We start from the raw sequence: 22,841 nt of genomic DNA on the forward strand, positions 1-22,841 counted from the left end.
AAGCTGTTTATAACATAAAAAGCTGATCTTTAAGTTTAAATCGCGGCACCGTTAGTACTTAAACGTGTTCACTAAACGTGTTCACAAACTGAAACGATGTACAAATCTAATACTACATGACGAAAACTATACTCTTCCACAAAATGGGGGGGAGGGGAGGGGGACGCTTATTCGAGGGGGGAGGCGCTTATTTCAAATTTCAACCAATATGAGGGTCGCTTATTCGAGGGGGGGGCGCTAATTCGAGGATTTACTGCACTCTTTTTCTTTGGCAATCGTAGCTTAACAAGAAATAAAACGCAAACTTTGCAAATGATGACAAACATGACACTAAAATGCATCACTGGAAAACAAAAATTATATCTTTTTACTTGACGTTTCACATGTTTTGCCATACATCTTCAGAAGTGTAGAGAGCTGGCCGTTAGTGGAGGTTCAACTTAAGGTACCGGTAAGTAACTAATTAGAATTTGAGGAAATATAACAAAAAAATGACAGAAGCTGAAAAAAATTGCGTATTAAAAGATGCAAACTAGTAAAGATAAAGCTTTTCGCTGCTAATTTAGAGTAGGTTTCAATTCCCTAATTAGCACAGTCTTCTTTATTCTACAATGGGTATCGGATTATGTTACCTGTTTCACACCCAATCGAGTTCGCACCAATGGAGTTCGCACCCCTACACCCCTGAAATCATTGTACACGTTCTATTTCGAGCTCGCCTTCACCTTCAGTGGATTAAAGAACAAGAAATAAACATGTTTTTTTGTGATTCTGTTTCATTATGCCCACAACGTTGTCTTTTTGGCTCGGTATTAAGAGAAAGATATATTTTTAAGCACTTGATCGCTAGTTGAGTCGATGTGGGCACGAACTCGGTGGGTGCGAACTAATTTGGGTGCGCTAATACGTCAAAGTGGTCCCATCTTAAGTTACGACCAGTTGACAGGACGTGGTCTGTAATAGCAGATACGCGACAGGTACTCGTGATCGCTTTAAAATGTTCAGTTTTTCATGCAATCTACGTTTTGTTTTTCCAATGTAGAAATCCTGGCAGTCCCAACAACTAGCCTTATACACAGCTTTTAACACTTGGGAAAGGTTAATCCTATATCTTTGTAGGGGAAAAAAGACTTGATGCGATAAGAATGCAGTTAAATTGCCTCCACGATGCAAACCCCAAAACCCAGTCATTGCTTTTGTGTGTGAGTACTTAAGTTTCTTACACATTGGTCAGTGACTTTTTCAGACAGCTTTAGGATAATGCTCAAGTTCTCTACCACTTTCCGTACAAGTGCAGTAGGGAAAATTACAACACATCTGCAACATGGGATGAACAAAATTTTGCATCCTTCCAAGCTGGGTAGGGACACTTTCAACACTCTCTTTGTGTTTTTTGAGAGCTGGGTAAATATCTTTCATCAGTTCTTTGTACTTGGGCATGTTAACAGGAATGGGAGAGCTCTCTGCAGGGTCATCTGTCATGTCGTAAAGAAGAGGAGAATCATGCATGTTAACTTCATCTCCATGGCAACCACATATGCCTTTTCCGATGCAGCTGTCAGTTCCCTCATTCCATTTTGGTGTCATAAAATGAGCCTTCCAGACAGTGTCAGTGTTTTTTGGATGATAACGCACAGCATGGACCTGATTTCCACAATAATGGAAAATAAAATCATGAGAAGACTCCTGTCTCACGTTGGTCAGAAGAGGTAAGAGGTCTTTTCCATCGATGACTCTGTCCTCTGGAAGGTCTGCACCAGTTAGCTTGGCAATTGTGGGTAATAAGTCCATGCTACTGGTGAGCTTGTCAAGTGAGATCCCAGCTGGGATATGACCAGGCCATGATACTACAGTGGGCATCCTAACACCACCATCCCAGCACTGCCCTTTGCCTGTCAATTAAATAGAAAAAACATGATTAAAATTAATTTGTTAATTTGTATTATTATATAAAAGTCAGTGGTATACCGAGTGGTAACGAATTGATAAAAACGATATGATATCCTCACATGTGAAGATATCATTTTTGATAACATTTTTCTTTTGTCCCTTTAACTACACTTAAATTTGTTGGTGTATGATCGAAACATCTTCAGATCTTCTTTGGTCATCTTCGCAATCTTCGGTAATCTTCGGAAAATGTTTGGAAATGTTCGCAAAATGTTCGGAAATGTTCGTCTTGCCCTCGGAATAATTTTGGAAAATCTTCGGAAATCTTCGGAAAGTGGTCGGAAATCTTCAGAAAATCGTCAAAAACATCGTCATCAGTTTGTCTATATAAAAAGCAACATTACAGGTTAGCGCGAAGATATGAATTTTATGTTCTCATGGCAAGAACAATAGCTCACAAGTGAGCGCATATAGCTCTTGCCACTCGAACATAAAATATATCTTCTCACCACCATGTAATATCCTCTATTTAGTATAATTTCCAGAGGTGAATACAAGAATTGGACATTTGATTGGTCGAAAAGCTCATCATATGATGCTGTATTCACCCCACTAGAGCTTGGTTACTAAGCTGGCCACCTTTGCCATCCCGGCAAGTAAACATGGCAGACAGTTGCTTAATGAAGTTTTCATTTATTCGAAAGACATCACTCCAAGTCCAGGATATTTGAAAGGATGGAGAATTTTCAAAATGACTACTGTCGCACTTGGACCAAAAATCTTTTCAAGAACTTTTATTCCAGGCTTTTCTTAAATCCAGTGGTTGTGTCAATCGCAAGCAAATTTTGTAGTCCATGATATTCACCTCTGAAAATTATACTTAAACAATTATTCGCCTCAGGCTCAGTGAACATTGGTGAATATTCACCAATGTTCACTTCGCCTTCAGTGAATAATTGTTAAGTATTTGTTCTTAACATTTATTATGTAGAACCCGAGGTCTTTATCTAAGATTGGATAAAATGACTGAGAGAGTTTTTTACATTTCTGCAAAATTAGTTAAAATTAGGCTACCTGTCAATCATTTATGTCCAGTTCCAGAAAATATCTATACCACCCACCCCACCCCCTCACAGAAGAAACTGGACTTTCCTGGGGGGTGGGAGGTTCTCTGAGACCAAATTATTTAAAGTAATGAATCAAGCTTAATTGGAATTTGAAAGGGGTGGGGGGTCTCGCAGAAAATCCCTTCCATGGGGAAGGTATGAATATTTTCTGGAACAACACAATAGAGCTGGCTAGTACAAAAAAAAACATTTTAGTATACAGCCATCTTATGAGTTTGAGACATCTTACCTCCTTTGTAGATACCATGCCAGCCGCCATGATATTCACCTGTGTCACTGATTTCTTCCAGATGAGGACCATTGTCAGATGTAAAGTAAACAAATGTGTTTTCCTTCAAACCCAGTTCTTGAACCACAGCCATGATCTGACCTACACTCCAATCCATTTCCTCCACATTATCACCATAGCGACCATGATCACTGTGATCTGTGAATGGCCGTGTATTGAACAAAGCAGTGTGTACCTTGGCAAATGACATGTACAATAAGAAGGGGCTTTCTTTGTTTGCACGGATAAAGTTGACTGCTTCATCTGTAAACCTAATTGTTAAGTTTTCCAAAATGGTTGGTTGCTCCACAACTTCATAGTTTTTCAGTACAAAGCAGTTCAGTCTTTGAGGTATTGTTAACCAGCCAGTTATCGCAAAACAGATAAGAAGACTTATTGTTACATTGAAAATAAAAACAGACTTATCTAGTAGACCAGTCAGGTAGAAAATATATAGTGTTGCTACAATAACACTCGCAGAAGCAAGAACATTCTTTGGATTCAACCCAGGATAAACAAGGTTTATAAGATACTGACCAGACTCACAAGTTCTTAAGTTAGTGAGAGGCAGACCATAAAAATAATGGAAACCTTGCTTCAAAGGGTGGAAGTGGAAATCTGAGTTTGATGATAGGTGCAGCCCTAGATGCCACTTTCCAATAATACCTATTAAACAGAAAAAGACAAAGAAATAACGATTGGATTTTTTGGAGTTGACTTTGAATTCAGTCAACACCCAACTTTCTAACAAATGAGAATAATATTCATTTAGGATATTCTAGTAAATTTTCCATAAAGTTCGACAAAAAAAAATAAAACATGTACTCCATTTCATGGCACCCAAAATAACTCAATTCCTGAGTTGTTTCAAAGTTTCTGTTACTTGTGTGACATCAATTAATTAAAGAAAAAAGTACTGAACTTATCAGTAAAATGTACCAAGTTTCTTAAAGTTGACTTATAAAATTATGTTTTTTGTTGTTGTTGTTGTTGTTGTTGTTTTTTTGTCAAAAAAAAATTTATCTCTAGAGCAGCATAGGCCTGCAGTGCATGTAGAGAGCAAGAGAGTTATTTCCTTTTCTTATCAATGCTGAACCTAAGGATGGGAGGGTAGAGTTAGCCAGTGTCAATTTCATGCCCTTGGCTACCTATAGCTATGCAGATAAGATAAAAATCCCTGGACCTGGCTGCAATAATTGAGGACTCTGAACACTTTTGTCTCTTTCTTCAATGCCAACACTCATTATGAAAGACCAATATTGGTTCTTGGGGGTAACAAAGACTTTCTATGTATCATTGCCGTCGCACGCTTGCTTTGTTGTGATGCAAATTTGTTTCATGCAAATGTAACCTCAAGGGTCGAACAACTGCCTAAAATTTTACGAATATTGGACCAACCTGTTTTGTAGCCAGCAGCAGATGCAATCTCGGCAAATGTGGTTTCATTTTGGGGCAGACCGCCAGATGCAGAAGCGGAAAGAAACATTCTAGGTTGCCCTTCGTCTGAGGCGAGTCCTGATCGGATGGGATACCGTCCTGTAAGAAGGGCAGCCCTGTTTGGTGTACAAATCGAATCCGGCATTACATCATGTCGCAATCGAGCTCCTTCTTCAGCCAGCCGATCAATGTTCGGTGTTTTGATCGTGTCATTACCGAAGCAGCCCAGATCTGCGATTCCAAGGTCATCCACAAGAAATACAATAATGTTTGGCTTTGCAGATGTCACGCTGATCAGGAAAAACGGAAAAAGGACGCTGCACCAAGTGCGCCACATCTTGTCTGACGATCACTTCGAAGAAGGCAGCTACAAAAGTCGGACCGGATCATCTCGGGTCGCTGATTTGAATAAGAATAGCACCTATTCAAGAACGAGGCATACAACAATTGTTGTTATTCAGCAGGCCGAGTCTAGTTTTCGCCGACGTTCTGGTTTTTTGTTTTTTTCGTGTCACGATTGGCCACCCATGCACAGTACGAATATATTTGACCTCAGGGGGTAGTAGAAAGGCGCAGTTTAGCATTAGACCATTTTTAACCAAACCAACAAATGGCGTCCGGAAGGCTCTCTCAAGATGTTTCATGCCTACAATGTTTTCTACTTTTACGATTAGAAAACACCCTTGTGGGACTCAAAATGGGATGAAATAAATCTAAAGGATGTTCGACCTCGGAAAAAGGGGACATCGAGGTCTTGAGTAACGAACCGTTCTTTCAAGTCTCATGTCATTAAGTGCAGCCGCACGCCTCGAAATGAAATTTAACGCGAACTACAGATTTCAAACGGAGTTTTAAGACTTGCGAGAGTCACAGCAGCTGGTAAATGTTATTTTTAGTTAATCTGTTTTATTATTTGTATTCCACGTTGACAAAAGCTGTATAATTTCGCTCGATCGATTTGGGGACTGATGTCCCTGATGTCCGCTACGGCTAGGTGGAAAACGCGGGGCCGGGGTCCCGGCGTACGGGGTACGGGGTTCCGGGGTGTGGAAAGCACGGGGTCTGGTGGAAAACGCGGGGGAAACGTTTTTTCGCCCAAATATGAGGTTTCCTCGCTAAAATGAGAAGTCGAAATTTTGTTATTTTAAAATTGCAATGAAAATCACGGCGTGAAACTCGTTTCTCAAACATTTCGTGAGAAAGAAAACCATTCAAGAGCTAACGTGCCGTGCAGTGGTCTTCTTTTGCATGGCGCGCCTATTTTATTTTTCGCAGTAACCTGCATGGATTTTTGTTTTACCTTTAAGAAAATATTGAAATGATAAAGATTGTTTTGTTTAGTATCTTTAACCATGAAAAGCGAGAGTTGCCGTATTCAGTTTACTCGATTAAAAGCCGGTTACCTGTAAATAGGACCTCAAGAAATGGCAACAAAAACTGCCCTAGAATATAAAATATGCCCGGCCCAGCCGGGCCAAATTTGAAACAAAACTTAAAGAGGTTTAAAGGGTTATTAATCCAGAAAACACAGTAACCTTCATGAAATGTCAGTTCCAAAATAAATTCTCGTGTTGTTTAGATAAAACAGAAGTCGGCTCCTTACTGTAGTTGCTTGCGTTAATTTCAGTGCGAATAATCTCCACTCTTACGAATGTTGATTTCGTTTTCGATGTCTCCTTACACACGAGTTTACAAAAAAAAAAGATGTTGTTCCAGTGAAATCAAAATGTTATTCCCTTTACATTAACTATCGACTGGGAGCTCACTAGCGATTCATAAATGACCAGACTCCAGGTTTATAATTACTTCTGTCGTATTGTTCATATTGGGGACCGGTCATTATTCATCGCCTGGAGCGAGGTGGTGGGGGGGGATTTTTGGGGGGATCATTGGATTTTTAGGATGACAGATGGGGGGATCAGTCATAACTGACAGCCCAAAAGGGAGGATCACTAAATGTCACATTCCCATACAGACTTGGTGGACGGCGTTTTGGCATTCTAAAAAGGTAACTTTGCAGTTTCCAAACACTTGGGATGGTTAGTTTTTGGTCATGTCAACTGACATCAGACCACTCAGTCACAGGGCTCTCAGTAGAACGGCAGAATTCTACCGGCTGTAAAATCGAATGTAGCCACTTGCTCTGGTCATTGAAATTTGCATACATATAACTATAAATTAAGACTTACAGACTGAGACTTTTCAAGACCTTTCAAGAAGAAAACAGTAGTTTAATTAAAAAGGTGAAACGGCGCTACTTGCTACATCTAATTTTATGATCATAAATAACTCGTTTATAGTAACACTTTCCCCCCGAAATGCATGAAATCGCATCTTTGGCCACCTCAAATTTCAAAATTTTCTGGGTGAACATACCTCCGGACCCCGTACGCTGGCTTGTCCCTTCGGGCGAATCGGACCTCACTTTAATTTATGTCGCCTGTTATGCTTTATTCGACGCCCGTGAAAACTTCTGTTAGAACCCTGATCAGATATCGGGAAGACACGGATCAAGAGACTGCACCATAGCGGCTTCATTAATCTGTAAGTCAGCATCCTGATTAGAAATATTACTGTCATATGACCGTCAAATAACATGTCGAAAGGTGAATATGTGTGCGAAGGCATCGAGGGGGGATCATGAAATTTGTTAATAGCTATGAGGGGGATACTTCAATGAAATAACATTTAAATGGAGGATCAGCTAAATGTTACTGTCTTTAGCCGAAAATCCTCCGCCATCCCATAGGCGATAAATAATGACCGGTCGAAAGTGATTATTTGTATAGAAAGGCTTTTTCGTGGTTTAAGATAGTAAGCAAAACAATCGTTATTATTTCATTATTTCTTTTTCAAAGGTTTAAAAAAACCACGCGAGTTTCTGAGAAAAATGACATAGACGCCCCATGCAAAAGAAAACCGCTGCGCGACACGTTGGCTCTTGCATGGTTTTCTTTGTCACGAAATGTTTAACTTGCTTTTTTGATCGAAAAACGCGTTTCACGCCGAGAAGCGGAATTGATTTTCATTGCAATTTTAAAATAACAAAAATTTAGATTTCTCATTTTAGCAAAAGACAGCAAGATGTAACTATTTTTACCAATTGACAAAACTGTTAAAAATATAAAAATCTACACAGTAATATTGTGAATAGCGCGCTTACATACATACACACATTCTTTATTCAAGACGCAAAGTTACAAAAGTATACATATAAAAACAGAAGATAAAAAAGAAAAGGCGTCTCGAAAAGGAATAAGGGATTCAGAAGTTCTTATGTTATCAGGCAATGTATTCCATACTTGAGGAGCAACATATCTGAACGATTGTAATCCATAGGAGATTGTAGTAACTCTTGGTAGATTTAATTTAAGGGTACCTCTGAGGTTGTACGCCGTTTTTCATTCTTCCAGTAGTGATCTGAAATATGGTGGAGCAATTCCATAAAGAGTCTTCTACGTAGTGACTAGCATGTTCTGAACAGGGGAAGAAAACAATTGAGAGATTTATCTACAGGCCCTTGTCTTGAAGCTTATGTTGTACGATCTTTTTGTTTATGCGAGTGTTTCATAAGTTGCTGTCACAATTTCTCTCAGAAAGTGACCTGGTAAATATTGAAAAATAGCGACCTCACAAAGACACAACGCAGTGTGTACCAAAATTTGTCTAGGAGCCATGAACTAATGCTGCTAGAACAAAAAAGTGTGATAAAAATCGTCCAGCGAGCTATGTTACATGATTATTTTAGGATATCTAATTTTACGGAACAATGTTTCATCCAAAAAGTTACAATTACAAATCGTCTTGTGTAGCCTAATATTCTAGGCTCGGCCTTATGTGAGGTTCTGAACAGCGCGTGCCTCCCGAAAGCGCAATCAAATTTATTAAATTGATTTTAGATAATTTTTTTTTTACTTATAATAATAATAAATGATACTTTTAGTTGAATTTATTTTTATTATATTGATCTTTTTAAACGTCGTTGCACGATGACGCTTTACTAAATTTGTATCTTCTTGCTTATTTGATTATTTTATTCTGAAAATTGAAAAAAATATCTTATTGCCCAGGTCGTGCAGGTCTCTTGCGGTGTATCCCCTTGAATGGGGTTTCAGGCGGAAAATAATTTTATTACAAATAACAATATTTATACGTGATGCTCGGATGTTTACCGAGCTGAGCATTAAATTAATTATTTTCTCGTTCTAGGGTTACACTAATTAGTTAATTGTGTGATGTCAGAAGCTAGTTATGTCATTACCCTTTATGATGTCATTTACAGAAGTCACTTTGTTGAAATCACATCCCGGAGCGTTTTGTCTTCAGATGTAAAACAAAGCTTGAGACTTAAAGATGTCGAAAAACAAAGTTCACCCCGTTACTGTAACGATACCTGAGACAACTGAGACAGCTGAGGCAGCTGATACATCCAACACGAGCGAGGAACGCGAGAAGTGGCATAAGAAAGCCGAGTTTCTTCTCTCTTGTATAGGATATGCTGTGGGCCTCGGCAATATTTGGCGATTTCCTTATCTATGCTATAAACATGGCGGAGGTAACCTAGCCTATTATAAATGATATGCGTTTCTTACTTTAGAAGTCGCGGGTGATGGAAAGTACTTTAAAATTTTACAAAAACATGATTTTCGCGGAAAAACGTTCAAAACGACCGCAAGCGCACGAAAACTTCAGAAAGTAGCTAACGCCGCCAAACATCCACGCGGAAAGCGTTTAAAACTTTAAAACAGCCGCGAAGCAAACGCGAACATCCAGAACTGCAGCAGGCGCTCGAGAACTTCAGAGCAAATGCGGGAACTTTCAAACGGCCACAAGCGCGAGGAAACTTTCAGAGATGTAGCAAGCGCGCGAAAACTTTAGAACAGTAGAAAGCATGAAAAACATCAAACAATAACAAAAACAGGTAAGCTTCCAAACTGAATAGCAAGCGCGGGAAAACGTCCTAACGGCAGCAAGCGCGAAGAGATCTAGGTCTATAATGTAGCAAGGGTGCGAAAACATCAGAAACGTAGCGAGCGTAAAAAATGTCCAAACATTAGCAAGCGCGGTGGAAAGCGCGAAAAAATGACCAAAAAGTAGTAAGTGTTGGAAAACATGAACACTGCTCCAAACGCTGGGAGGCGTGGTACGTTTCAAAATACTAATGGGTGGCAAGCGAGGAAAAGCATTGAACCGGCAGTGACAGCGCGAGAAGATATCCAAACGGACCACGCATGGCTTGAACATCTAACTAGCTAGCGGTAACGGTTACTCACGCAAAAAAGAGATGTATTTGAAACTTAAGTACAAAAGATATTCACTAGGAGGCAAGCAATGAAAAACATCCCAACAAAGGCGTATGCGAAAAGTAACCGAACAATGATGAGCATTGACTAATATGTCATCGCCCGCAAGTGCTTGGGAACATACGATGGGAAGATGTCGAAAACAGCGACAAACGCGAGTAAACCTCTCGTAGGAAACGAGCACAAAACAAAACTCATCAAATTAAAACAGAAACAACTTCGGCAACTGCGTTTGTTAAGGAAAAACAACCAACGGAAGGCAAACGCGAGAGAGAAGTGTTTAGAACTAAAGAGCAAGCATCGCGCATAATTCTTATCGTTCTCGGGACTTTTACTTACAATTCATGAAATATTTTAGGTCTGTCATATTGCCAATATAATTATTTACTGGAGCGCGAAGAGCGCGGTTGTCCTTGGTTAAAATATTAACGCGCGCTTTTTTTTCTTCGGGGAATGAGGCTTTGCTCATTAAGTCCCCATCTACACTTCGCCGGAGAAATTTGAAAACGGCATTATCACCCTGAAAACGCATCAAATGTTTCCCGTCCACACTAGACGGGAGAAATTTGAAAACGCAACAATCAATGGTCATTTTAGCCTGTTCCAGGCTCTCGGTCAGTGGGGACGGTTGCAGACCCCACTCGTCGCGCACCCGCTTTTTCGTCGTCTGCACTAATGACCGAGAGCAGGCTACGATCATTTGGATTTGGATTTGAGGAAGTCTCGGCAGGGAAATACCATGATTATCGTGGCGTCGTCGTTTTCGAAAAGCTTCCTTTTCAATATGTTTTCCGTTCACACTAAATGCAAAGCCTGCGTTATCAAATTCCTCGAGTTTGAACAGCGTTTTTGAAAAGCTACGTTTTCGTGACGGATTAGTGTGGACGGTAGGCCTACCGTAGAATTAAAGCTACATTTTCAAATTTCTCCGGCGTAGTGTGTAGTAGCAGGCGAAACTTTGTTTTTAATTTTCTTGGCAAGAGCCCAAATCAGCCCCCCTCCCCCTCCCCCTCGCGTTTTGGCTCGTTCACTTCCCACATGCCGGGTTAATATTTAGCTAGGTTTGCGATCTCGACGGACTCAAGATGAAATAGAGGGTCTATGGACAGACTTAATCAAAGAGATTATAAATTTGACTTGGTTATATTAACAGTGACAATGACGTGCTCCATGTGATGTGAACTCACCTTTCAATTGTTAACTCAGCATTTATGATTTCAATTCATCAGTCTGGATCTAATAAAACGATTAACACCAACCAATAATTTAAAACATAAGCTCCACTTATCCTTTCTGTTTTTTCCTCCACAGCCTCTTTCTTAATTCCATATTTCCTGACCCTGATAACCTGTGGCATTCCACTCTTTTATCTTGAACTGGCTCTCGGACAATACCTGAGCCTAGGTCCTGTCAAAGCTTGGGCAGTGGTTTGCCCCGTCCTTGCAGGTTTGTCATATAAAATATCCGCAAACATCAAGAGACAATCATGATATCTTGCAAACATAACATGTTTCATGTAATTTTGGTTTAGATTAGGAGTGCTATGAATTATGAAAAAACTAGGTACTTGATTAAGGGCCATGATGAAATACTAAAAATGTATTATCATTTCTTTATTGGTGGTGATTATAATACTGTACACATTGTAGCTCGAACTTTAAGGTGTTTATAAGAACAACTAGAATGGAAGATATCAAACTGAACTTTCATGCGGTGCTCAGGTTTTCTATAGTTTACCAAGAGAGAATTTTACTGTATATCTTCGAAGTAAATAACAGATCTTACCACCGGAGGCTAAATACGAAACCTCTAATCTTTTGCAGGTCTCGGAATTGCCATGGTGATAACGTCACTTTTGATTTCTATCTATTACAATGTGGTAATAGCGTGGAGCATCTCATATTTGTACAATTCATTAACTCTTGAGGTACCCTGGAAATCCTGCGGTAACTTTTGGAACACTGCAACCTGCAGGTACGAAAATACTGCATCTAGTCGCAGAAATTAGAATTAACAGAGTGAAAATACCTGGGTGTGCATTTTCATCGTGCGCGGAAAGCTTTTACTGGCATTAGGATTGACGGCCGTAAGCAATAGTTATGCCCGGGATAGAGATGTTAGGCTCGTAAAGCGAATATATTAGTCCCCCCACATAATAGGTCGGATTTTAAATCTTTGTCGGATTTCCGTGAATTTCTTTTGAATTTTTCCATGTTTTTAATTCCATTTTGTTCTTTATTTTGCAAAAGGGATACCAATTCCAATTGTATTTGACCCAAGATTTAATTCTCGAAAATTTTCGTGAATTGTACAGCCCGTGGTGAAACTTTCAGAATGATTTCTAAGCATGAATCATCGTCCATTGCTTACTAAAATATGTTCGGCAGATTTTGAATTATTTTTAAACACGGAATGTCGCATGTCCGAACAATTAAAGGAAAATTCACAAGAGGGCTCTTTTTCAAAACCTCTAGTAGCTCAGAAAACATTTAGCACACCCTGTCCTGCCAGACAGTTTAAAGCCTTGCCAGCAACCAAGTAACGAAGCTTCTTTGTTGTCTTAATTCGAATTTTCTTTTCTTAGTGAGGCTTGGGGGAATTTCACCTCCAACTGCACCTCCATCGGTCAGCCGTTGAACTGTACAATGAAGCTTACATCTCCTAGTGAGGAATTCTGGGAGTGAGTATTGCATGATGCCCTTGTTTGTTTGTTTGTTTGTTTGTTTTGTATTTATTGTTTTCTGTAAACTCCACTGTTCTAAAACTAAAACAAAAGTAATCATAGAACACTAAAAACCGGTCATTACAGAAATCAAGAGCGAATACAAGAATCAAGAAAACTCTAGTCTAACGTCCACAAAGCAACGACGAAATCATATAATTGGATTTTGATTGAATGCAACTTTGAACTGTTCACTTCTGATTGTTGGATACGAAACGTAATACACATTTTTCTTTTGTTTCTTCTTATTCAATTCCTTTTTAGAGCTCGTCGGATGTGAGACTAAAGCAACAACAATATTTATTCTATTTTCCACTTATCGCGTTAAATTAATCTTCTTGTTGTCAGGCGTTATATTCTTGCTATTTCAAGTGGTATTGATGAGCCAGGTGAATTGCGGTTGCCGCTGGTCATCTGTCTGTTGATCGCTTGGACTGCTGTGTTCTGTTGCCTTTATAAGGGGATCAAATCTTCTGGCAAGGTAAATCTAACACGCAAAATGTTGCCTCTAATAACCCTATTCTGCAGTCCTTTGTGGCCAATTTTTGCCATCAGAGTAGATCTCTCGCTTTATTTACCACACTTTATCAAATAACTGTGATTCTACGCGCGCTCTGAATGGTTCGAAGGCTTCAAAGGCTTCAAATTTCTGACGCACCTCGCAAGCAAAACGAGTCAGTTCGTTAGCACGCTTTATTACATAATTTAGAGTATAAGAAAGTTTTAAACTTTCACTTGCTATAAAAGTTAAGAACACTTAGCAATAAATCACGAAACAGTTTGGCAACAAAACCAACTTTAAATTTTGGCGGGCCGCACAGGAGAATACGGCCCGCTATATTGACCAATCACAGCGCGCGTACTAACTCCCCCGGAGAGATATAATGAAGAGGTATATGTAGCGCGTCACAAGTCCGAGTGTCACGGGTATGAACGTTAGAATGCTTGATAAATTCCTTGCTTAGATATTCAGAATCGAGTTCATTCATGCATTTGTAAGTTAGTACAGAGTCCCTATGATGTAACAGCTGCTTAACGGATAGCTAGTTAAGCTGGTGAAGTAGAGGAGTCACGTCATCGTATTTCCTAGAGTTCGTGACGATCCTACTGGCAAAGTTTTGACTTGACTGACATCTCTTTATGTTTTCAGCTGACGTATTTGACCAAACGGGAGAACAATTAAGCAACTTACTAAAAACTAACGATGTAATTAAGAGTGTAAGGGTTTCTTTATCAAAGCTGTCTTTTACTCAACGCATTCTGTCCTCTGGAGTACGGTCTACTGCTTTAATGATCGTATATTGCACTGAATAGGAACATCCACAGATGAGTCTAGCTGGTTTGGATTCCAATGATTTCGTCCATTTACCGATCCAAGTTCGCCAACCGTTGAAAATTAGATTCAGTCTGTCCTTTCTGGGTTGGATTAATCTTTGTTCCACCAAGCATGAAATTTGAACCCTTTTAAAAATGGTTTTGAATGACTTAGAACTGATTTCTTGTCATAAAATTTTGTCTAAATTGACTATATCAAGTCATGAAAAATCAATTATATGTTAGTCACCTTGTCAAGTTGAGTTCAGAAATCTTTCTTAAATCTAAAGCGCTATCCTCTATGTAGGTATCTGAAGCTGCATGGTCATGCTTTACGAAACTTATCACCTGACTTCACCTCCCGTTCCAGGTTGCTTATTTCACAGCGATTTTCCCCTACGTTGTGCTCTTCGCCCTGCTTGTCCGGGGGGTCACTCTTCCTGGCGCAGTCGATGGAATCATATTCTACCTCAAACCTGACTTCAGCAAACTTTTGCAGCCACAGGTAAGATGACTTATGCGCATGCACTGATTGATTTGCTCCAACGAAGATAGATTTAAGCTGGAAAGAACTTTATCAAACTCGTGTTGATGATTGAGATGATTGCTTCACCCGCCTGTAGTATTCCTCAATTAATTTTTGGATCAGTAAGAGACTACTTTGGTAGTAAGTGATCTTGGGAAAGAACTTCACTTCTGTTTTGCGTTTTCTCAAAAAAGGGAATGCGCAAGTGGCATGAAATTATTTCCCTAATTCATCGGTGACAAATTGCGCTCACAATCGTAGGTTTTTGACTTCATTATTGTAAATTACAAAATTAAGGCTGAAATTTCGCGCCATATATAAGGAGTAATTTGTCACCCATGATATTAACAAAACAATTTTTGTACTCTTTCTAATGCCCTCCTTTAGGTGTGGATCGATGCTGCCTCGCAGATCTTTTTCTCCCTGAGTGTTGGGCTCGGAGGCCTCGTCACTTTTGCTAGCTACAATAGCTTCAATAACAACTGTGAAAGGTAGGTGGCAAACTGAAGATATAAACCTTCTATCGAACGCTCGAGAGAGATTTTGTTCCCTCTCCGATATTCCATTCTGCTGGCTTAACTCAGCCGAATCCTGGGCAAGTTTCTAATTTTTCGTACCTATGTCAATAACCCTGAATTAGCCAGAAACACCAAGAGAAACAGATCTCTGTGAAGTTAAGTTAGCCATCAGTCTGGAATTTTTGTGATACAACCTTACACGCGTACTTATTTTAATTGAAAAGCTGAAAAAGGTCACTTAATTCTCTATTTCACGGTGTGTATTCCTTTTGTTCTCAGGGACGCGATGGTTGTAGCAACAATTAACTGCATGACAAGCTTGTTTGGGGGATTCGCCATTTTCAGTGTGATTGGCTTCATGGCTCACACACTTAATAAGGAAGTGTCAGAAGTGGTTTCTTCCGGTAAGCAGTGCAAATGAGCAATTTAGCAACCTTAAAATGATGTGGTATAGATATAAGTGTTCCATTCAAAGGACTACGTCACGGTTTGTACATCTTGAAAAGTTCTAAGTTATTTTTTTACGTTCGTCGTTTGTAATCAGTGTTAATCCTTTTTGTACTCAGTGTTAATCCTAAACCATCCTCGTTTCTTTATGGTTTATTATTATCTTTCTAGTGTACTTCTATCTTAGCAGGTTTCCTTCAGTTACAAGGCAATTTGTGTTTTGTCCAAAATAACTCGAAATTCCGTGACTAACAGCTGAAGTTGAAAACTACGTTCTTTCTATGTCTGCCATCAAACTTAAAACAAACGTTTGCAAGCAAATTATCACGTGTTCACTCGAGTCCCCACTGTCTTGCGGGACAGTACATTTACTGAGTTAGTTTCGATTCAAGCACTGAGACTGGCCGTTAGCATACAGAATTTTAGTACTAGCGTCCTGATGTACAGAGAACTGTTTTTCAAAGCAATGTGTACTAATTAGAATTATCGCCAACTCTTAATTCAGTCTTTGTTAGTGAACAGCCTTTTATAATTAATTATCACCTTCGACATCAGATTGGCGTTCAACAGCTCCGCGGCACAAACAACAGCTCAGGCTCTAACTAGAAATGAAAATAGAAGCCAACACCAGAAGACACAAATAATCTACGTGTTGGTAATTTTATTTAAAAAAAGATTTTGCTTAAAATGTTTTTTCGGTTTTCAAACGCTGTCTTTTGTTAACTTCTAGGACCTGGACTCGGATTTGTGGTCTTCCCAGAAAGCATTGCTCAAATGCCTGGTGCTTCAGTGTGGGCTGTCATGTTCTTCTTCATGTTGTTTACTCTCGGACTTGACAGTCAGGTTAGAGGCGTAACTTTATACTACCATTCGGTCGGTCGCTTACTACAGTGCTTGTTCTCTGCCTCTTGCATTCCCTGTTAGAATCCTTTTTGTTAGTGTTAAGAAGACGGAACAACATTAAAAATATATTCTGAGTACACTTTGAGAACATTAATCTCATACTAACTAGCCTGACATTTCCTGGCTTGAGAGAGAAAGTGGCACCAATAACCATGATGTAGTGCCCTTCGTCAGATTTTCTCCCTTGCAATCCTTAGTCAGCTTACAAACTTACGAGCTACTAAACAATAGGCTTAAACTGGAATTAGAATAATGGAGTAGTGATTGACGTGCCCCGTACAGTTGGTCATGACTTGGAAAGTCGCTTCGTGATTTTTTTACCATTCATGGTACAAGTAGCAAGCACCCCATCTTCCCTTTAATAGAATTCAGAGCTCAACACTGAGACCAAAATTCCAGGTTGTTTTACGTCCTTATCAGTTTAAAAATAAGCCCGGACAAGAGGGAGTAACAGTTAAAAATGTTTTAAATTCCTTCCTGCCGGCGTGTGTTGATAAATTGGGTGTTTTTAATTGTCACTGCCAAGTGAATTAGTCGATTAATGAACAAGCAAGTTTGCATAAACAATGTGCAAATTCACGAATTAAAGAACTAGCTAACTATTTATTGAAAATGTATACCTAAAATTTACTGTGACGCTTTTATCTAAACCTGTCATCATTTCTCTGTAGTTTGTGTTCACGGAAACCATCATGTCAGCTTTGATGGACAGCTTTACCAAACTGCGACCTTACAAAGGATTTTGTTTATTTTTCTTGTGTATCATTCAATATCTTGTCGGACTGTCTTGCGTCACCCAGGTATGTACACAACAAGGCCACGGACTATTTGGTCCTATCCTAGGCCCTTTGCATAAATGGCCCCCGCCGATATTTGAATAACAATACTTATACATCCTAAGCCTCACATCCATGTGAAAAAATCCTTTGTCTGAAAACATCAACACGAGGTTTAGGATTTGTAATGTATTGTAATTCAAATTCAGGCTCCATTTATGCAAAGGTCTAATCGTTTGCAAGGAAAGTACGTAAGTAGCTATAAACTACCCAGCATGCCCTCGTTGTGAGTACGGGCTCATTGTCTCTTGTTATGTTGCAAAAGGATCTTTTCTCTGTGATTTACGTACCTATTAAAACACATTACTTGTAATTTGACTACCATAACCGAAAAATGACAAATTGTTTGCTTGTGACCTTTCTAATTGCTAAAGGAAAAGTATAAGCTGACCCATCAGTTAAACAAGATATCTTCTGTTAAAACACATAAAACTTGCCAATTAATGTTTGCATGTCTCAGTAGATGTGTCAGTCTGCATGTGGAAGTGTTCAATACTGACAATGCTTGGAGTCATTTTCCAATCCAATTCCTCTATGTTACTTGCAGCAGATGACCCTGTAGTTGTAATTTATAGACTCTTGTGTTTTGACTTTGATTTGACTTTTAACTTTCAACAGGGTGGCATCTACGTGCTGAATATATTTGACAGCCAAAGTGGCGGCCTATCTTTGATCTTTATGGTTATTTTTGAGGCTGTCGCAGTCAGCTGGGGATATGGTAGGTGGTTTCAATCTTGGTGACGTCATGTGTGATTTGATGATCATCTGTGGCTGTCATCTTTAATATTCATTACGAATGAAATAAAAACATCTAAATTGGTTCTATATATACATATATCATACATACATCACCTTTATTTCACTTCGGATTTACAAGAATAGTTGTATAGCTAATTTCTCCGAGAAAATAATAAATGAATAAATAAATAAATAAATAAATGAAATAGTATTGCTAATAACCTGAGGTCATGTAGATCATAGACACCCAGATTTTGTGTAACAGACTTGTTCAGCTTTTTCTGCATTGTAACGTTTTATGCTGAATTCAGAAAAATAGGCAGTATTAGGGACAGACATTGACACCTTGTGTAGAGAAGTGTCCTGCTATTAAATAGACACGACTGTTTAACTGGCAAATACATCATCCGGGACCCAAGTGGTATATTTACTTCATACTAGTGAAGATAATGAGACGTCATTTCCCGCTTTTTAACGGTTGTTTCTGCAAACAGTCATATATTCAAATCTCCGCGCTACCGTGTAATACATAGAGGAAATTACACGGTGGCGAGATGATATGACTTTTATGGTCGCGTGACAAGGACAATAACTCACTTGTTCGCTGCGCTCACTCGTGAGATATTGTTCTTGCCACGAGAACATAAAATTCATATCGTCGAGCTAACGTGTATTGTTCTTTTTACTATATAGGCATACTGATGAAGGCGTTTTTTACAATAACTTTCTAATTTCTCGCCCGTTGATTGGCTCATTTTTATCATCAACAAGAGTACAGACGGATAAAATTTTAATTTATGCAAGCTTTCAAGTTCAACTTTCAGCTGTCAAACTGTCAACTTTTTACCAATGAAATTTTATGGACTTTTTTGAGTAGCCAATCAAAAAGCGAAAAAAGCTGTTGACAATGCTCGCGTCATTTTGAATGAAATTCACTTATCTTTGTTTACGGCAGGTTTACGGCGTCTTTTCCCGCATTTATTCCCGTCATTTGACCATTTTGAAGTCTTGTTATTGTAAAAAACAAATTGACGTCAGTTTTTTATGCGTCTTTCCTCTTATTGATGATAAACTGCGTCATAACTTTGACAATGTTATGACGCAATTTTTTCATAAATAAGGACAGATGTATAAAAAACTGACGTCAATTTGTTAATATGACGATTTTCCGAATATTTCCGACCACTTTCCGACAATTTCCGAAGATTCTCCAAAACTTGTCCGAAGGTCACACGAACATTGCCGAACATTTTCCGAAAACTTCCGAAGATTTCCGACAATTGCTGAAGATTGCCGAAGACTTTCGAGGAAGACCCGAACATGTTTCGATCATACACTAACGAATTTCAGTACAATTTAAGAGACAAACTTGATATCAGTGAAATCATCGATATGTTCACTAGTGAGGATATGGAAAATACGCCACTCGTGTCCCGGATGTGGTTTGGTATGAATTTTACGAGTGATGTATTTTCTATTAAAACACTTGTGTCTATATAATAAATTCTTTATACGATATTATCTCTGCGTGGCTATTTATCTATAATTCAAATTTTGAATAGAGTATTGAACTTCATCTAAAGAGTGAAAGAGTTATTTAGGGGTTCCATTCGCCCTTATAACGTTTTCAAATTTCTACTTTTTACAGGCGTGGATAAGTTCTGTAATAACATCAAATCGATGATCGGCAAGAAACCAAATATGTATTTCATAATCTGCTGGAAGTTCGTATCACCTATCGTTGGAGTGGTAAGACTACCAATGTAGCATAAGGTCGATTGATAGTGAAACTGAAAAAGATAAAACGTTATGCGTGTTTTGGGGCGCAATAAAATAGATGTGCAGAAAAGAGAGAGCTTTGTTTATAAGGTGAAAAGAATAGATTAGACCGTAATCCAAATGAATTCCACTTAGTAATTGTCGTTTGAGAGAAAGACCTCTGAGAACAAGCAGGATAATGGAACATTCTATCATGGGTCAAGTTTTTCAGTCAATCAGCGCATGTGTTACACCAATTATTTTTATCGTGGGAAGTGTTGGCAAGTAAAAAGAATCATCCTCGATGATGTCCATCAAAGCTGATTCTTTTCCATTGGTTAACACTTTCTCACTTAAGCCCTGGGAATGACATAATGGAACATTCTGTCATGAGACAGGTTGTTAAGCCAATCAGCGCGGGGCCATTGTTACACCAATTATTTTCATCATGGAAAGTGTTAGCAAGTGGAAAAGATTCAGCTTTGATGATATCAATCACAACTGATGCTTTTCCATTGGTTAACACTTTCTCACATTAACACTAGGTCCAGAATGTTCTCACTGAGTTCCTCTTTATTTGTCGCAAAGCAAAGTTGACGTTGAAGAGAAAAAACTCTGGAAACAAAGTTAATTATACACTTTAGAACATTCGCATGGGACATGTTCCCAAGCCAATCACCACTCGTGTTTTAGTAATTATTTTCCATTTTTTACAGTTCATTTTTCTGGGAAGTGTTACACAGTGGAGTAAAATCACATATGGTGAATATGTTTATCCGGACTGGGCCCAGGCTGTGGCGTGGCTGTTACCTCTTTTATCATTCCTGGCAATGCCGATTCGAGCAATCTACGAGATATTCCATCCGAAGGGATCCTTCAGAGAGGTACAACAACCTAGAAATTCTGAAATATGGGTCGCCAAGATGGTTTTAGAAGTTTTTTTGCACGAAATACAGTAAAAGAAAGTGAAAGATTTAGCTGCAAAAATGCCAAAAACCCCACTTAGGGAATCAAGAAAGTATTAGAAGAATTTATGAAGGTGAATATGATCGAAAAGAACCGAAGGCCTCAGATGATAAAACCTGCGTTGTAAGAGTATCCGTGCGAATTAGAACTTTCCTCATTTTGACCGCGCGAAGCCTTCAAATATTGAGCGTCAAAAGGTCAGGAACGTTCGCTACGCAGGCAACAGCTGATAACATCTGGAAATAATAATTCTAGAAATCACGGAAAACCGAATCAAATAATCGTTTGTAATTTTACTTCACGAAGTCTTTTTCCCAACCAATCATCGGACTAAAAAAAATTCCGGGAGAAAAATAGGCTAAACGAAGCCTGGTCACGAGTTATGACAAAATAGGCCATTACAAAAAGTTTTACAACCATACAGGGTCCAAAAAATGGGCGGGAGAAACTGCTTTTGGACTCCTTGTTATTAGACTAGCTCGCTTTAGGAACTACGCTTCGCTACGACCAACTTTACGATATGCAAGAACATATTTTGCAGTAAAATCATCTTTTATTTTTAACTTCTTCATTATGCTTGAATGAAAAAGTGATTTCTTCCCTTTTTTTAATTTCCGTAGCGCTTAAAGAGAGCCGTTTGCCCGGATATAAACTACCTTAATATAGTTGCAGAACGCCATAACCTTACTCAAAAAAGGTATAGTATCCCTGTTGGCAATGTGGGAGGCGCTGTGGCATAGTGCCTTCAGCCCGCTGGACTATAATACTTGGAGTAACCACATGCTAAGCATAAGACAGAAGGTTACCCGTAACCTGAGTATTCTAACAAGGGTTTACGTTAAACGGCCGCATCCACACATAAAAACAAAACGTACTTTGGAAACGCTCCACAATTTACAAATACTTTCTTGAATACCGTTATTGAAACTTTCGAAGCCCTTACAACATCGATGTTAAAGGATTTTCATCATCGAAGTCAATTTAACTGTAGCAGATGTGACTTGATAAAATATTTAACCTTATTTTTTTCTCATTTATTTCGTTTTCAGTGAATGCGTAGAGACAAGAATTGATATTTGTACTGTAGCCTGGAATGAAAACCTTCCTGAATCAACTGTGTAAAGTCTTTAACCTTGGACAAGCACTCGAATTTATTTTGCTGCTCTGTTTCTCTTTTTTTTCTTTTTTTGATCTTTGTAAACTTTTGTTCACTTTTGGTTGCGTTGACAACAACAACAACAACAACAACAACGACGACGACGAGGAATAGCTGCCCAGCTAATCCCACCCCTACCCATCACCTCCATTCAGGAGCTCGTTACCATTGTTAATGGGATCCTGCTCCAACCCACAATCCCCAAAGCAAACCCCTTCAGTCCTATTTTTGTTGTTGCTGCTGCTGTTGTTGTCATATCCGATTCAGGAATTTTGGAAAAACTGAGATACTACAGAATAAAGAGATAATTTTTGTCCCTCACAAAGCTTGCTGTTTCGTCTCCAGTGTTCCCTTGGGTTACCTCACGACCTGCAGTCGGCCATAATTCCAATTTAGTCTAGAAGGTAAGGGATATCCATGGTAGTTAGGTGATGAATTATATTCTCTCATTTTTCGTAGGGAATATAAGTTGGTGTGAAAGGACATGCTTAGCTACCATGTAGTTGCAACATTCTGTAGAACAGCTCGAGAAAACGAAGGCAATAAGACAGTGTTAAGCCAAGGTGCTGTTTATTTGGCAAAAGGCGCTAATTATCAACATCTCGCTACAGCAACAGGTTACGTTACTTATGCTTATGCGCGAATTACGGCTCTCTATATGTCTGACATATGCTTGCTTGATGGAATCTAAATGAGATTGTGGTAAAGAAAATGAACATCTTTTTTCTTCAGCGCGTGTCAGCCATCTGAAAACATGAAATTTCACTTCGCTTCCGCGTGGCGTGCGGAATTGAGACTAGTCAGGCCGTGAAGTCAAAACAACAACGAAGGTCGGCACATCTTTTCTTTTCCTGGGAAAAACGTAAATCAAATTGACCAGGAGCTAGAGATTGTCGGATAGTTCCAGTTTTGGTCTAGAATTGTTAAATTTA

The 22,841-nt window shown here is 39.0% G+C and overlaps 3 protein-coding genes across 3 annotated transcripts in view; 2 read left to right on the top strand and 1 right to left on the bottom strand.

The window, feature by feature from the left end:
- LOC145479904 (uncharacterized) overlaps window positions 1-22,841 on the top strand; it is a 148,882-nt gene that overhangs the window by 89,411 nt on the left and 36,630 nt on the right. The window lies entirely within an intron of this gene.
- On the bottom strand, window positions 169-6,013 carry LOC145479897 (steryl-sulfatase-like). The gene is made up of 3 exons (XM_081458374.1): window positions 4,684-6,013; window positions 3,247-3,951; window positions 169-1,892 (listed from the first exon to the last, which is right to left on the bottom strand). The coding sequence occupies exons 1-3, from the start codon at window positions 5,057-5,059 to the stop codon at window positions 1,243-1,245; spliced, it is 1,731 nt and encodes a 576-aa protein (XP_081314500.1). The 5' UTR covers window positions 5,060-6,013; the 3' UTR covers window positions 169-1,242.
- On the top strand, window positions 9,076-21,875 carry LOC145480077 (sodium- and chloride-dependent GABA transporter 1-like). Its single transcript, XM_081458557.1, has 15 exons — window positions 9,076-9,277; window positions 11,337-11,471; window positions 11,849-11,999; window positions 12,610-12,705; window positions 13,096-13,228; window positions 14,432-14,566; window positions 14,975-15,078; window positions 15,385-15,509; window positions 16,283-16,395; window positions 17,127-17,255; window positions 17,910-18,009; window positions 19,678-19,778; window positions 20,504-20,671; window positions 21,374-21,450; window positions 21,803-21,875. The coding sequence occupies exons 1-15, from the start codon at window positions 9,076-9,078 to the stop codon at window positions 21,873-21,875; spliced, it is 1,842 nt and encodes a 613-aa protein (XP_081314683.1).

The sequence above is a fragment of the Orbicella franksi genome, chromosome 2, assembly GCF_964199315.1.
Source record: "Orbicella franksi chromosome 2, jaOrbFran1.1, whole genome shotgun sequence".
In the NCBI taxonomy this organism is placed as follows: Eukaryota; Metazoa; Cnidaria; class Anthozoa; order Scleractinia; family Merulinidae; genus Orbicella; species Orbicella franksi.